This window comes from Euwallacea fornicatus, chromosome 20, assembly GCF_040115645.1.
Source record: "Euwallacea fornicatus isolate EFF26 chromosome 20, ASM4011564v1, whole genome shotgun sequence".
NCBI lineage: Eukaryota > Metazoa > Arthropoda > Insecta > Coleoptera > Curculionidae > Euwallacea > Euwallacea fornicatus.
In genome coordinates this window covers 2,945,654-2,961,702 of record NC_089560.1, presented here as the reverse complement: position 1 = coordinate 2,961,702, position 16,049 = coordinate 2,945,654, and the positions used below count along the sequence as shown (strand labels likewise).

The following is a 16,049-nucleotide window of genomic DNA, read 5'->3' as shown; positions in this document are numbered from 1 at the left end:
AGCCGGCAGGCTGTGGCCGCCGGCTCGTTTTGCGGCTCACTGATCTGGGAAATCACGTCATTACGTGAAGCGCCCTTAGGAATGACAGGGCAGGAATTTGCCGCTTCTCCCGATTGGATCCTGATTAGATTCACTTGATACAGGGAAAAATATTTATGCTTTTTTTGCAATAAGCTTTTAATTACTTTTCTCCCTCCAGGAACTCCCCGCAAATCAAAAGTTTTTTCGATGAAATTGACACTCGTAAACTCAGGCCGGTTTTCCCTGACACCACTGCGTTTGATTTCCAAGTAAACATTCGTTTCGAGGCGAATTTAATGTGCAGCTTCCAACAATATTTGGAAGTTGGAATTTCATTAAAACTTTCCCCAAGGTATAACTTGCAACGTGTTGGCAAATTTATAAGCGTTGCCAAGGGCCAAAAGCGAAACAATACATCATTCCTATTAAGTAATAGCTGCTATGGCCCCCACTGCATTATGGCGAAATTCAAAATGATATTCATGCAGGAAGGACCATATAGACAATTTTATGAGAATTGATTATTGCCCGAAGTATCTCGAATTTTACTGGCTACGAATTCATAAAGTTCACGTTGTTCTCCCTCCAAGCTCCCATTTTTCAACCCTGCAATATCGCATCAACACGCTTCCATTCGCATCGTATTTCTTTTCTAACAGGGTCGTCATTAATTTAGAGGCCTCTAATTGTACCGGAGCTTTCAGATAATAAAGTATTCTATGAGAAATTAACGCTCAAAATCTCAACGGAGCACCCCAAACAGGCCGAATGATGTATGGGGTGCTCGGCGGATACGAATTCCATTTGTGAGCTCTGTTTCTCGGTTTATCTTTTACTGATCGTTCATTTCGGTCGGACGTGATTTTCGGAGTTAATTAAAGTTCTCTTTAACAGCGATTGGCTCCTTCCCTGGAAATGGGCTGGCATCAGTCATTGTCAGTGGCGCCGGGACGATTATTTAAGTCGCGTGTTAGATTGCAAGAAACTACCAGCTGTCATCTTCTCAGATATATTTCATGAAATAATAGTTTTGCAAGCAAGAACCATCCATTTGAATTTCCACACTCCAGAATATTCGATTCACTTCGAGATGCATGTAAAATGCGTCCCGGTAGTTTAAATGACTGGAGGGTATGTGATTTTTCCACTGACCATTATTGGAGCAAACCGATTTTTAAATTTAGAATTCATCAGTATCGAATCCCTTTCAAAACGTGTCTCAATTAATTTTTAACCATCAGTAATTTTTGGAGCAACAAGTTTCAAATCACTGCATATTGGGTGGTTAAATTTGGAACGTTTTGATGGGAAACTCCCATTTCTCGAATAGATGGAAAGGACCCAAGTATATCGGTTTTTTTATTACGATCTCGTACTTTTAGAGATCTTGATTACGTTTTACTTATAATACTATAGATTACTATACCGAAGTGGAGAGAATTTTTGAAGGTCACAGAACCCGGTGACGGAGGAGAACGTGCTGAAAACTCCTGGAGACGTGTTAGGACCTGTAGAAATTAGGTCACGTTACTACTAGACAACCAAAACCTTCCAAATAGACGAGCCTGTTTGTTAAATGTGTTGAATTTAAAATGTTCGGGCGTCAACCCAAAAGACTCTAAATTAACCTCGCAACTTCCAAAGAGGTGGAGGTGCTCTATTTCAATCACTTTTTTACTTTTTTAGTGCGGATAATTCGGAAAATCGAAGAGGTGTTAAATTCATTTCGGCGACCGAAAAGAAAAAAGCCATGGGCGAACATGGGGCCGGGCAGTGCAGTACGTGTTGTGTCCAAAAATAAACAATAATTTAAATCCACCTTCTCAATGGCTGCGGAATGCCAGTTTTTCCTGACGTGAGTCCAGACAGATCATCATTCCAGAAGGTTTATTTCCGGTAAGTGATCGGTGTTTGATAATTGTGCCTAATTTAACCTCCCTTAGTTTCCTTTTTTTTTGTATTGGTGACCTCTCTAAGCGGTTTTCGTCACTGTTTAGATGTTCTGCCGCAAGCATATACACGCTGTATATTCGTTTCCTGTATTGTTTCGATGGTCAGACCGATGAGCTGTACGGTCGCAAAAAAGGGCCTAAAGTTGTTTGAATGTTTAGAGGCGATACTATCAGTATGGTCATTTATCCTATGACTCGTTGCAAAATGTATCGATTTTTAGATGATGCGGCAGAGTGGCAGCATGACGAACAAGATTAAATTCAATATTCTTGTGTTTCAAGTGTCAACTTGAGCATCTCTGGTGTGCACCAGAATGACTTTTCGATTTTGGCTTTTCCGTACACAACTAACGACCTGCAGGATTGTTTAAAAGTGTCGTGGACATTATCGACAAATGTGTTATTATTGACAATTTCCAGACATTTGGTAGAGAAGACGTTGTTCCCGCAGGACAGCGACGCGATGCTTATGGTTATTGCCCATAAGGCAATCAAATTTATTAGATCGCAAATGTAGATGTGTCATTCATCCCTCTAATTTTTAAGTTTCAGCAGATTGAGACAAAAGGTTAAAGTTGTTAGCGGCTTTATCTTTAATAGACAGGGTATTCTTAAATACCATGTACACACGAAACGGGTTAATTTGTTAGCTTACTTCATTACTAAAAGTTTACATAAACATTGTCAGTCAAAGTGAAACTCGTACACATGAATCGTTTTCATTCATTTTTCTTTATGTTAAAGAATTATGCCAATATAATTGGTTGTTTGGTCTTGATATTGAATAGACCTGGCAGACAAACTTGAATTCCAAAAATATTGCATTTTTTGTTAAATATTTCGAAAAAATCAATTCTTGATATCAACATGGCACATCCAAAGCATCTAGTGGTAAATGCATATTTAAAAGAGTTTGGTGTTAAATTTTTGTGTTTTCTTTACACTATTAAAGGTCGTTAACCCACAAACCATTCGAAACTTATTAATGTCAGCATGATTTAAATAGCAGAGTTGTCCGAAAGAAACCGTGCATCAGTAAGACCAATGAAGTCAAACGCTTCAGATTTGCAGAAGAATACCGGAAAAGGATTTCAACTTCTGGAAGGGCGCAATTTTTGCAGATGAAAGCAAATTCAACATTTCCGACTCAGATGGACAACAACTAGTTTGGACAAAACCCAATGAGGCATTAAAGAAAAAAAAACGTACGGCTGGGGGAGGGAGGAGGTTCCGTTATGGTCTGGGGGTGCACGCCGGCGAAAAGTCCTGAGAATCTTCATTTCATTGAAAGTACCATTGACCAAAATATGTATTTGGATATTTTAAAGCTAAATTTAAAGCAAAGTGCGCAGAAATTGGGATATGAACGGCCATTTAATTATTAAGGGGACAATGACCCAAAGCACGGGGCACTAAAAATTAGACAATGGCTATTTTGTAATTGTTCTAAAGTAATTGAAACACTTTCCCAGAGTCCAGATATGAACGTAATTAAAAATTCATAGAGCCAGTTAAAAATTTCAACACGAAATTTCTAATAAAGAACAACTTTCATTTTGAGGTAGAAAATTGATTTTCAGTTTGTATTAGACGCGTGTGTGTAACTTTTGAATATTTTTTAATTTTTTTATTTTATTCAATACACAATTTCATTTTCGGTTTCTGCTTGCTTTGTTACTTATACCAAACAAATTTAATGTGCGAATTTCCCTTTGACTGACTGCAAGGCCTCAAACGCTTCGTTACCTATTTACAGAGTGATCAAATATCAGAAATTACTCAGTTTTTTCCTTATATCTTTTGTAGCTTTTGAGAAGAGACCAATAAGTTTTTAAACAAAATAAGAAAGTCGTTTTCTATTTTAGAGTAAACTTGCGAAGCACCGTGAAAAAAAAAGGGGACACGAACCCTGTAACAATACCTTCATGAGATTGTCAAAATCATTTGACATGCCTAATAATCCTTGCACTACTATTGGTTCTACAATATTCCAAATTCCGGCTCAATATCTCAAAAACTGCAGAAGCTATAATGAAAAACTAAAAATTCTGAAATTTGGACAACCTGTAGATATGCAATGAAGCGTTTGCAGACTATGTTCATATGAACTTTTAGTCAAGTAATAAGCTAAATAATTAGCCCTTTCCGTATGTACATGATATTGAGGAACACCCTGCATATGTGTAGCAATTATGAACACGACGTATGAAATTCTAAAGCAGTATTGTTCTCGAAAAACCTCTGACTTCTTTGTTATTCAAGTTTTCATTGCAATAAGAAGTGTATTTTTTATTCCGTCCGGCCATGTTTGCATGATGAAATTACTGTGTAGAAATCGTAACTTTTCCTCCATTTTATTAAATCTCGAAACATCGCATATTACTTTCTATTTTATATTTTTATGCATACTGCATTAATAATTAGGATCTTCGGGTTTTTCTTCGTTCTAAAGACTCCAGAGGTACGCCATTAGTGTATCCGTGAGTTGGTAAGTAGAAGTGTGTGGTGGTTTATCTGCCATTTTGTGAGTGAAAGGGAGTCTGACGTGGCTCTGACTCACGCTTTCGGTGCTCTGGAATAAGTTCTTTTTGTTTTTTTGTGGTTTACGGTTAAGTTTTTGTCAGGTCAATGAGAACAGTAAATTTTGGTTGAAAGTTGAAATTATTGGCAATTGCAGATCTATTGGAAGACACTTAAGACCATCTTTGACTATGGCCAAAGAACGGTATGGCAACTACAGAACTTTCGAAAATTTTAAAAAAATGTGTTTCATACCTCGACTGTGTACGCCCTCGCTTCAAGTCGAAATGAATTTGAAACTCTAGTTGTTTGAAACATGACTTTTTCAGTAATTAAAATTCATTTTTTTTATGTTTCAGGTTTCATTTGTGTACGCCTCTGCTTCAAGCGGAAATTAATGCAAAATTCTAAATGTATTAGGGATTTTTTTCAGACATTAAAAGAGATTTTTTCTGTTTCAGGTTTGAATTCGACACGCCTTTGCTTCAATTCGAAATCAATTCGAAGTTTTACCCATTTTGAAGATTTTTTTCCAAAAATTAATGTTGATTTCTTTCTGTTTCAGGTTTCAACTGAATACGCCTCTGCTTTAAGTTGTAATGAATTCGAACCTCTTTCTATTTTGAATATTTTTCAGGAATTAATATTGATTTTTTTTCTGTTCCAGGTCTCAGCTGGGTATACCCTGACTTGAAGTTGAAATTAATTCAAAACTTTTTCCAGAAATTAATATTGAATTTGTTTTCTGTTGCCGGTCTCATCTAGTTTCGTCTCTTGTTCAAGTCGAATGTAATTCGAAAGTCTAACTGCTGAGACTATCTTAATCATTTAAGATGTTTGAGAGAATGGCTCTGCAGGGTAGAGGGTTGAAAGACGCACAGTGAATTGTATATAACAATTGTCCGTCAATGACAAAGTCGACGTGTTCCGGTGATTTTTTAGAAGTAAGTCTCATTTCGAGAAGGGCGGGGGGTATTTCAAATTGACACCCTGTATAGGATATATGTCTCATCTTCATGTCTCCATTTATTTGACACCTCTATCATTCTTGTCTCATTAACTTTGTCTATGCCTAAGTGATGGAAATTAACAAGGATACAATTTGATACCCTGAGAGATGTAGAGTTCCATAATTTATTAAGTAGAAGACAAGCTGGAGACACCTTTGGGGATGGTCTGTAGCCTGCCTAAAAGATACGCAACATGTCAGATTGAACAACATGTTTGAAGAAAGTAAAATTGTTGATTTTTAATGAGAACATGTATAATGTTAATGTGTCTGTGATAACTCGAGGCCACTGCAGTGTTTATTATTAATTGGATGAATGGGGAGAAATCAACTCTAGCTGAAGAAATATAGCTGCACCACGAAAACCTATATAGATATTGGCATGGAAGATACGATTTGGCAGTTGCAGGTACATGAATCACGTGTACCTCGATGGGCCGACAGGTAACTGTAGTCAAAAATGAATAAAATTTGACCAACGAATAAATACGAACTTGAACCGCCATGATACTAACAGTTTTCTGCAGCAAAGTAGTTTTTCTCTGTGGAAAATTGTCACGATTGTCCCGATCTTCTTCTTCCTAGTTTTATATAGTTCTGCACCTGTCCAGCCAAATAAAATATTATTTATTCGCCATCTGCCGGCACTTTTCAGCAAAATATTTCCTCCCATTTCCTGACATCTCCATACTATCCGCAATAAAAATCAATCGCTATAAAGTTATATGCTGTCCCATTTTCCACAACGTTTGAGTGATTTTTATTGGAGGCGAAAACATCGCCCGAAAAGTTTTATGGTAGCCCCGGTGATGTCTTTCAGTGATTGATTTTATTTCTGATTTCTATCAAAGGGACACTGGACGGGTCGAATTCTGGTTGTGTGGCGAGGATCGGACAGCTGCTTAATGGAAGCTATAAGTCTCGATATTCAATCAGTGCGGATGTTTAGTCGGGTTGTGTGTGAACGGAAGAACATTTTTTAATCCAAAATGTATTTTCTGAAACCGCAAAATCCTTCCTAAAAAGCAATTCTCTGAAACCATATAAATCACATTATCTCGTAAATTACAACACTTTTCTTTTTTCAATGTGCCATTCTTTGGGGTTTTCCCGGCACCTTGGTAATAATTAAAACTCATTTTCCGACATCTAACTGTTAACAGGTTTATTTAATATTTCGATTGTTTTACTTTAATGCGGACCCATCGGCATTTCCGCTTCATGTGATGGTTCTGTCATTGTCATCAGAATAATTTTTTTTCACCTCGGCGTTATGAATTACACTCTTGGACACAACAAACTGGACAACGTACATATCCTATTTCAATTTTACATAGCTTTTTTAGTTTGATATCGATTTTGATCATGTTTTCATGAATTGTAGGCGTTTACGTTTTAGTCATTACCGAATATTAATTGTGTCAAAATTTTTTATAAATTTGTCATTGTACAGAATGAAGCCTGAAGGTGCTAAATCTCTGAACACCTCGTGGAAGAATCTACGAAGAGGCACTATGAGATGTCTTTATATGAAATTGTAAAGCTTGATGTTTCCTTAACGTTGACGTCACGTGAGAAAGACGTGCGATTCACCAAAAAAAAAATTAAAATATTTCCAACAAATAAACAATAATAAAAATAACATTTTAATCAAGACACGTTAGTTATCAGTGATTACCTAGATGAAACAGAGGTACAAAGGTTAAATTGGCCTTCTCGTAGCCCTGACCTAAATCCGATTGAATATGTATGTCAGAAAAACGAATTCATAGCTGACAGCTGAAAACCATTGCGGACCTTCGAATAGCTCTTCTTGAAGAGTGGGGAAATATTTCTCAAAGGCTGAATGTGAATAAAGCCCTAAGCTTACCTCGCCGCATGGCAGCTCTTATTTGAGCACGAGGAGGAAATACACGCTATTATTGTTTATAATTTATGTTGTTTGTTATTGTTTATTTTTTTGGTAATTCACATTTTTTTGCGAAAAAAAATTGCAATTCCTTTAAGAATGGATGTATGGTTGTAAATCAACCAAAAATAATGTCGAGGAAACATGAAGCTTTGAAATTTTACACAAAGATATCTAATAGTGTCTTCAGGTTCTTCCACAGAATTTTCAGAAATTTAGGTCAAAAAGCACCTCTTGGTTTGCACCCGTACAATGATAAATTAATAACGATTTTTGACGAAATTATTATCAAGTAATGATTAAAATGAACAGGTTTACAATTTCTCAAAAAAAAATAAAAATTAAAATCTATATAAAATCAAAGAAAGCTACGTGAGCTTAAAATTCGATATTCTTCATGTCGTCCGTTTTTTTTGTCCATGAGGTAAATCAAAAATTGGACTTTCTTCAGGTATTCGTGTACTAATTATGTTCAACTGTTTGCTCATAATTCATGCAAGGTCTGTATTCACTATTCTCCACCCGACTGATCTTGTACGTCTGGTGTGAGCGTCCAGTCTTATGAAGTGAGTTTTATCAAAGAGAATGATAAAATCTTAGTCTTTCAGCAGCCGGACATTCCCTTAGGGTGTGTCCAAACGTTTCATTGTACTTCATGCACGGCCTGCATTCAGTATTGTTAACTATGCCGATCTTGTACATGTGGTGTCAGTGTCCAGGCTACAATCCTATGACAGCTCGAAGCTGTTGTCTATGGATCTCTAACAACTCCTTTGTCTCATTCTTAAGGAGTCCTAGAATTTATCCTTGAGTGGACTAATCCGCATCTGAAACCGTTCCAAAATATGTCTGAATCTCGATAATCCGCAAAAAATTACTGCAAATTTCTTGGAAGGTTCTGCGAGGATTTGTTAAACGCTGTTAACGCCTTAAAAAGGCTTGTGTTTTGCCTCGGGTAGTAGCTATATTCAAAATTATTTAAATTTTGAACCATTATTTTCCTTCAGTAAATTCTCTTTTGTAGTGAAAAAGTGTACCAAAACATTCCATTATTTCCGGCCTTTATTGCACCAAACAACCTTTAAATTATCAAAACGCAAGATCCCATTGGGAGGGTCCTAATAATTGTATTTAAATTTATGCATAGTTATAGGCGGTTTTAATAATGAATACCTAAATTATTCCTATTGAATATTCAGTCAGAGGTAAATAATGGACTGTTTATTTAGAATTACCATCACAAGAAGCAGGATTCCCGCTGAGGCATGTTTGCGTTAATAAGGTTTAGGGTAAATTTCGCCTTTATTAGAATTGAGATGCCATAAACTCGTTTTTAGGTTTAGTCGTGTTATTTTAGGCCAGGGAAGCTCGAAAAAGCAGGAAATGTTACTCCTACAAGATAGTGACTTATCCATTGTTTATTATTGTAGAAATTTTATAGACAATAATGCTTCCTGATAGCGGAAAGAAAAACTTTGCTTACCGGCTATTTCCTGAGTAATCTCCATCAGTATCGGGTTATAGTTGTCGTAAACAAGCTGTCCGTTGCTCAGCAGACGAAGGGTGACGTTTAAGGGGTGCTCGGGCCCTGATGGATTATTCAAAGTTATGAAAACGGCGGTGGTTTTGCCCGGCACTACAAGCTCGGAAGCCACCACACTGAAACCCCTGCAAAAAAGGATTATCTTAGTTAAATAGCGGTGGTGCTCTCTAATTTATTAATAAGGGTTTTGTGTATTCGCGAAGGATAACGGTCAAGGGGTTGTAGTTATTAAGCGGCTAGAAGTCTAATAATTTATGGTTTAGAGAGCTCCGCTTTCATGAAACCACAATGGAAACATTTTTTTCCATTGTACTTCGAGGTAGGTATAATCTTGCCATTAGTCTCATCTCTGGACAAATACACTAGACTAATCAGCAAGATCCCACTGTTAAATCTCAATTTAGCTGCCACCTACACAATCTCTCCATTAGACAAATAACTGTCTCCAATTTTACGTACATAGCAAACAGAATGATGCGACTCTCAGAGGCTTCTTGTATTTGCTCACAAGATTGACTCTAACTGTACCGGTTTTCCTTATTTACCTTTGTGTTCTCATTCGTGAGACGTCTCGAAGATAATTAGATCTGAATTTAGGGGTGAATGAAAACATACCCTTCGATCAATGGAAAATTTTCTTTAATTAGGGCGGCATGAGTGTAATATAATTTTAGCTTTCAGAGACTTGTGGGAACTCGTAAACCGAGTGGTCCTTTGTAAGATTTTCACCCTCTATATAATTACATATTCGCAAAGAGCATATTTTGCTAATCTCAAATGTCTCTAATCATCGTGTCGATTAGTCAATATTCGAAGTTAAAAAACTGTTTAATGTACGTATACAGGATGTAACATATCATCATTGAGAAATTTCAGGGCCAAAAACGTACCATTTCGGACATACACGGTGGCAAAGTTTCACATCTTGTGAACTACGGTTTCGACATTTTTTATAATTTTTCGTTTAGATTTATTTTCATTTTAAGACATTTGATTAAACATCACGAATATTTTTTCCTCGGCTCCTTTACATTATTTTTTTTTGCATCGACAAGTGTTTTTGCAAATTCTACGCAAACGGTGAAAGACAAAAATATTGTAGGAGATCGAAAAGGTAAAAAATTGAAATTGGAATTTAAATTGATGTCGGAATTCATACGGGGCGTGCCAAGAAAACAGACACAAGGCAAAAAACAAAATATGGTCCGGAAAAAATAATACCGTGTATATAGCTCCTGACGATTTCGACATTATACTATAGAGGGTTTTAAAGAAAATGTGCGTATAAAGTTTCAAATTGGAACTTGTGGCATACGTGAGAAAAAGGAAAATACGAGAAAGAATGTTAAACTTTGCAATTCTGTATATCGAAAATGGTGCATTTTCCACCACTGGTTTGTCAGGTTTTTTTTTAATGATTTTAAGAGTACTCTTGCACCTCGAAATATCTGCATGATGATACGTTACACCCTTTATACTTGCGGTAGTCATATTCTTCATATAAACTGCTGACCCCATCCTACAATTTAATACAAAGTGTTTGCTCCAACCGCAACTTTTAAAAGAAAAATTTGGTTAAAATTGCATATACAATTTGATATGATGGTGTCATTGGTCTCAAAGAACCCGATATTTATATCTTGCGTTATATCGGTTGAATAAAGGATTTTTTTGCGAAAAATCGTTAAAGTTTGCAAATTTTTAGCATTTACGCGGGAACAGGAAGAATGAATATGAAGTAAGTAATAAAATTATAAAATGGAAATTCGGAAGCAAATACAGTGTGTAATAGCGTTTAGAACGCTCTCATTATCTCGTGAACCGCTTATCTGAATGACCGCAAAGCAGATTTGCTTGCAAATTTCCATTTCGCAATTTTATTACTTACTTCATATTCATTGTATCCATTTCTGCGTAAATGCTAAAAATTCCAAATTTAAATCGTATTTTATTTTTGAAACAGGTGGCTAGAGACTTAGATGTTCTACATACGAGAGGAGAATGCAATTCCAATGTGCATCGTCAGATTCCAGGTTTTACAGCAAATATATTCGCACAAAGCTTATGAATCTTACGGATGAGGTCCTAGCAAAAGGGCACAAAAATGGGTTATGCCGGTTGGTTTGCAGTGTTGTTCCTAAAAGTGCAAAAGGCGTAGGACATAACGGTTTCTGACTATTTTTAGTTATATTTTCAATCTCAACATATAAGAACGTGATTAAACAATAAAGGGGTTTGAAGATTTGGAACAGCAGTAAGCATGGCGACACGTTAGGTGAAGAAACGCGTGGAGCTTGTGCAGGGGAACGTCGCTCGTTTTATGTAATTTTTGAATTCCGATGAAAATCTATTTTTGCTCGAACATTATCCGCATAGAACACCGTTAAAGGCGCTCAATTTTTATTTATTAATTTTTTTAAATTCATTTTATTTTGCATTCCCAGGAAATGAGAGACGGCAGTATCGTGCGGATGGGAATGATCACGTTCGTTTCTCGCTCATAAAATAAAGATCTTCTCGTATTTCCGAAGAATGGATATCTGCTGGTTGGTGTTCACAATGCAATAGTTTACAAAAATGCCAGAAAAGCTCCCACTTGGAGCACCAAATTGTCCATTTTTCCCTTCAAATCCCATAAGTCTGAAAGCACGGCAATAACTCTTCACCGTGGACGCATTTTAAACATTTGTGGCAGTTCGATTCGTACGAATCGAACAGGTTCGTTTTCGATTCTCCGCTACGTAACGAGACCGATTTATGCGAAAACAAAGGAAACGCGACAGCGATAAATAAAATGGCGGACGCTAAAGTAACAAAGCCCCATTGATCACACGTGACACTTTAATCCGTCATAATAATGTTGAATAAATGAATTTGGTGGAAGGCATGGTCTGCCATGGCGGCTTTCGGAGCGGAAAACAATATCATTCTGGCAAATAGTAATTAGAAGGGGATGAGGGTGCATTAATTCGATCTCTTGATTTGAGTTTAGTTTATGACGGTTATTGTAATTTTAAATAGAGTTTGGCATTCAGTTTGGGGTGAAAATGTTATTGCGGAAAATCAATTTCAGGCTGAAATAATTGAACTATAGAGAATAAATAATTTATGGAAATATCCCATCATGAAAATACACATAGCTTCGCAAGTTTTGCATCACCTGATTTTTCTGTTTGAAAACAATTTGGCCCAACTACTTTTTTGCTACCTTCACATTTATGGTTTTTAACATTAGCAACGATGCCCTTTTTGTATCGACATACAGTGCGTTCATCGTGACAGGAACAAACTCGTTTAATAGTTAACAATAACAATTCCATAACAAATTCTCAATGCTTTCTCCGTTTATTTCAATACATTCTCGTAATCGAAGGATTGTTTCCCGTTGATGGTTTTCAATTACCTCTGATGAAATAAGTCTCATTTCCTCGTGTATTGTCTGTTCCAGCTCTTCAAGTCTATTTGGTCTATTCGCATAAACTCTAGATTTCAACTAACCCCGCAAAAAAAATTCCAATGGGGTTAAATTCGGTGATCTTGGTGGCCACTTAACGGAACCTCTGCGTTTAATCTACTCATTTGGAAAAGTTAACTCAGGAAATTGTCGAACTGCAATTGCAAAGTGAAGAGGTGCCCCATCGTATCGGACCCATATGTCATCACGAGGAATATCTAGATCTCGTGGATTAAAAAACACAACAGCTAAAGCGGGAATGAGTTCGAGCTGAAGGAAGTCTAAGTAGCGTTCTCCATTTAAATTTTCTTCGAAAAAATAAGGTCCAAAAATTCGATTTTCGGCAATACCTGCCCACACATTTATCTTTTGACGATGATGCGTTTGGCAGATTTGTGTCCATTTTCAGTTGTCCAGCGTCTAGTTATGTCTACTCACGTGTCCATTTAAAACAAAAGTTGTCCCATCAGGAGAAATAATCTTTCGGGTAAAATTGAAGTTTTGATTGTTAATCTCAATTATCTGCTCACAAAACTGCGTTCTTCTCTCAAAATCCTCTTCTAATAGTTCATTATCAATTGAACCTTATGAGGATGATATTTACGTTTCCGGAGTATTTGTGACACAAATCCCTATGACAAATTACAATTCCTAGAAATTGTCCTTAAAGGCTACATGGGGATTATTTACAGTTTCCAGTAAAACGTCTAGTTTAGACTCTTCTGATATTTTTGCTGTTCTTGTAGGTAAATCTCTACCGTGACCGTGCTCAGTAAATTTCAAGTCAGTTTTGCTAACAGTAGATCTAGTAATTAGAGGTAGATCAGGACGAACAGCATCAAATAAATTACGCCCTTCTTGTTGAGTACGCACTCTGGCTCCAAAACCAATCACCATAAATAGTTCAATACGTTCTTTCTCAGATAAATGCATTTTCAAAATGAATCGTAAAACTGATAAAATGACAGTGAAAAATTAAAATCCGGAGAAAGTTTCATTTTTATTGCTACAAAATACCATATTAACATGGTCTAGGGGTTAAATAATGAAAATTGATGAATTGGAAGTGTTGTGTTGAGAATAAAATTTGCCATGTTAAATAAACAATAAATTCACAATTGAATATTATGCTCAATTAAAACAAAATCCTCAGTAATACCGTCTTAGTTATGAACATGTTTTCAATGTCTGTTGAGTTTAGGTACAGGACACGGTACATGAAATATGTATACTTAGAATTCCACGCAGATTCCGAAAATGAAATTAAAAAATAGGTGTTTCAATTTGAAAAAATGGAGCTGATGGTCATAACTTGTTTTGGGGCCACCCTGTATACATGAATTTCCCGTAAAAAAAAACCGAGGTTAAAAATAAAAATCGACGGGTCCGAGGGTTCTTCCAAGAAACACTCTTGAATTTTAAATGAATTTATTCCTTTCAGCGCGAACGTACTGTATAATTTTTTTTACATCTGCATTTTTATCCTTAAATAAAGAATTCGATGTTTATGCCATGTTTACACGAGCTTAGTACTAATTGTTAGTACTCGTCACTTCTTCTAATAACATCACGTGCAAACAGGCCAAATTAACGTTAAGCATTAGTAAAATTAGTATTGCGAGTGAATAGAAACCTGTTTTACCAGCTTTACTAATCACACATTTTCAACTTGAAATGGTAAAAAGATACACTTAACCGTACAAATTGTGGAAATATTGGATATTACAGTGTCTATCCAGTGTAATCTTGAATATTAGTGTCTACTCAAGTGTGCCAATATTGAACGAGCATTGTCAACGATTGAATTTGGACAAAGAGTAATTGGAGGAAAGATATTCAGGAGCGTTTTCTGGTTGATAAAAAAATATGAATCTTATGATATTTTTTTCCTGATTTTTTTTTGTTCCTCCGAACTACAGACCAACAGCTTCTTGTCTGCGATATTTTGAAATATTTCAAGTTCTTAGGGTTGCGTGCTCACAGAATAATAAATAGAGTAAATGGCACTACTAGATGCTTACTTCTTAATTCCGTGTGAACATCCAACTAGATTTTTTTACAAGTGTTTGTGGCTAGTGGTTAAAGGGCGAGAGTAGGAGGAGGGAGACGAGGAGGAGCAAAGCAGAAGAGAAATCTTGCCAACCTTTCAGGTGGGTTTGCAGTTTTTAGTTCATTTTATATATTCAACTTGATTCACATTTCAAATGACCCGCTTTTGATGCACTTTAATCAGTCTTTTGCAGATGAGCTGAAAGCTGCTGAGCGGAATTGCAAATGTTCCTTGGAAGATCATAGAGGCGAGTTTATGAATAGAACGGGGGAGGAGAAGTATTGAAGGAAAGAGTATGGGGTTGTTAGAATTTGACTTATTTTTGTCGATTTTCGTTCGTGGTACTTAAATACATTTTAACGACGACTGTTATAGAGCCTCAAAATATTGTTTAGAAGCTACAAATAGTTGTAGCACAAAAATTAGTGGTATGAGTGAGATAAATTTTCGATTATTGCAGAAAATGCAATATAGGAACAATAGAGTGCATACAACCATATATTTAAATTTCCATTTTGTTCTTTAATCCTCGTTAAATAAATAAAACTAAAATCAGTTTAAGCTATGTTGAATAAAACTAGCCCTTTGATGAGAATCGATTAAAGACCAATAATGGAAATTTGCGTTATTTCCACAAAATTTTAGAGCATTCTATTTTAACGAATTGATCATATAATGGCTCTTAATAGTTTGTTCCGAAAAATTTAATAGCTAAATTGCGCGAAATTCCATTTTTCGAATATAAATAACTTACGGTGTTTGTAACTTGAACCGGTCTCATCTTGCATCTAGTTAACAAGTCAAGGCAGGGTGTCTCAATTTCGTATTTCAGGTAATAAGCAGGAACCGGTGACAACAACGATAATTGCTGTTACTTCACACAAACGAACGTGCAGAAATGTCGGAATTAAGTTAAGATGATTTCGTGATTCGAGATCATCGTAAAAAATGAAATAAATAAATCGTAAATTCTTCGAGTTAGAAATAGAAGAATTGCAGTGTTTCGAGACATAATTTACATACGACGTTCCTGTACATTTGAGAATTTTTATTTCCCTACGTTTTCGCATTCACTTCCACCGCTTCACGACCCCTACTTGTGTACGGCGTGTTTGAACACGTCACGCGAAAAAAGAGATGAACAATCATTTTCAACACGTGTTAGAATATTATCTTTTCATTTTTTTTCCCGATGTAAAACCTCAATCACAGTGCTTTCGAACACAGGTTTAATCGTGCGTGCCACAGAAACCACCCCGCAAATATTTGCTTAGGATACAGTGCCTTCACAAAACTCACCCTTTGGTTTATAATAAGATCAATACAGGATAAATTTACAGCTTGGGGCCGAATATGTGACGGCACAAGGCATTAATTACGGACAGAGAGGACATCTCAACCCGAAATCGTATTAAAGCTGTTCCTTTGAAACCGTGATGGTGACGTCGGGCTTTACTAGGGGACTCGATAATAGTTCAACCGCAAATAATCCCGATCACACAGCCCCTTTTGTATACGATTGTTTCAATTTTCTGCACATGGAAATGAAGGATTATGACGGCATTCATATAATGGTTAATTGAGATTGTGA

The 16,049-nt window shown here is 36.3% G+C and overlaps 1 protein-coding gene across 2 annotated transcripts in view; it reads right to left on the bottom strand.

Annotated features, from left to right (window-relative positions):
• LOC136345505 (C3 and PZP-like alpha-2-macroglobulin domain-containing protein 8) overlaps nt 1-16,049 on the bottom strand; it is a 108,365-nt gene that overhangs the window by 35,823 nt on the left and 56,493 nt on the right. For both annotated transcript variants that reach the window (XM_066293863.1, XM_066293865.1), the window contains exon 3: nt 8,895-9,079. In XM_066293863.1, the coding sequence (XP_066149960.1) occupies nt 8,895-9,079 (185 nt within the window). The remainder of the gene's footprint in view (nt 1-8,894; nt 9,080-16,049) is intronic.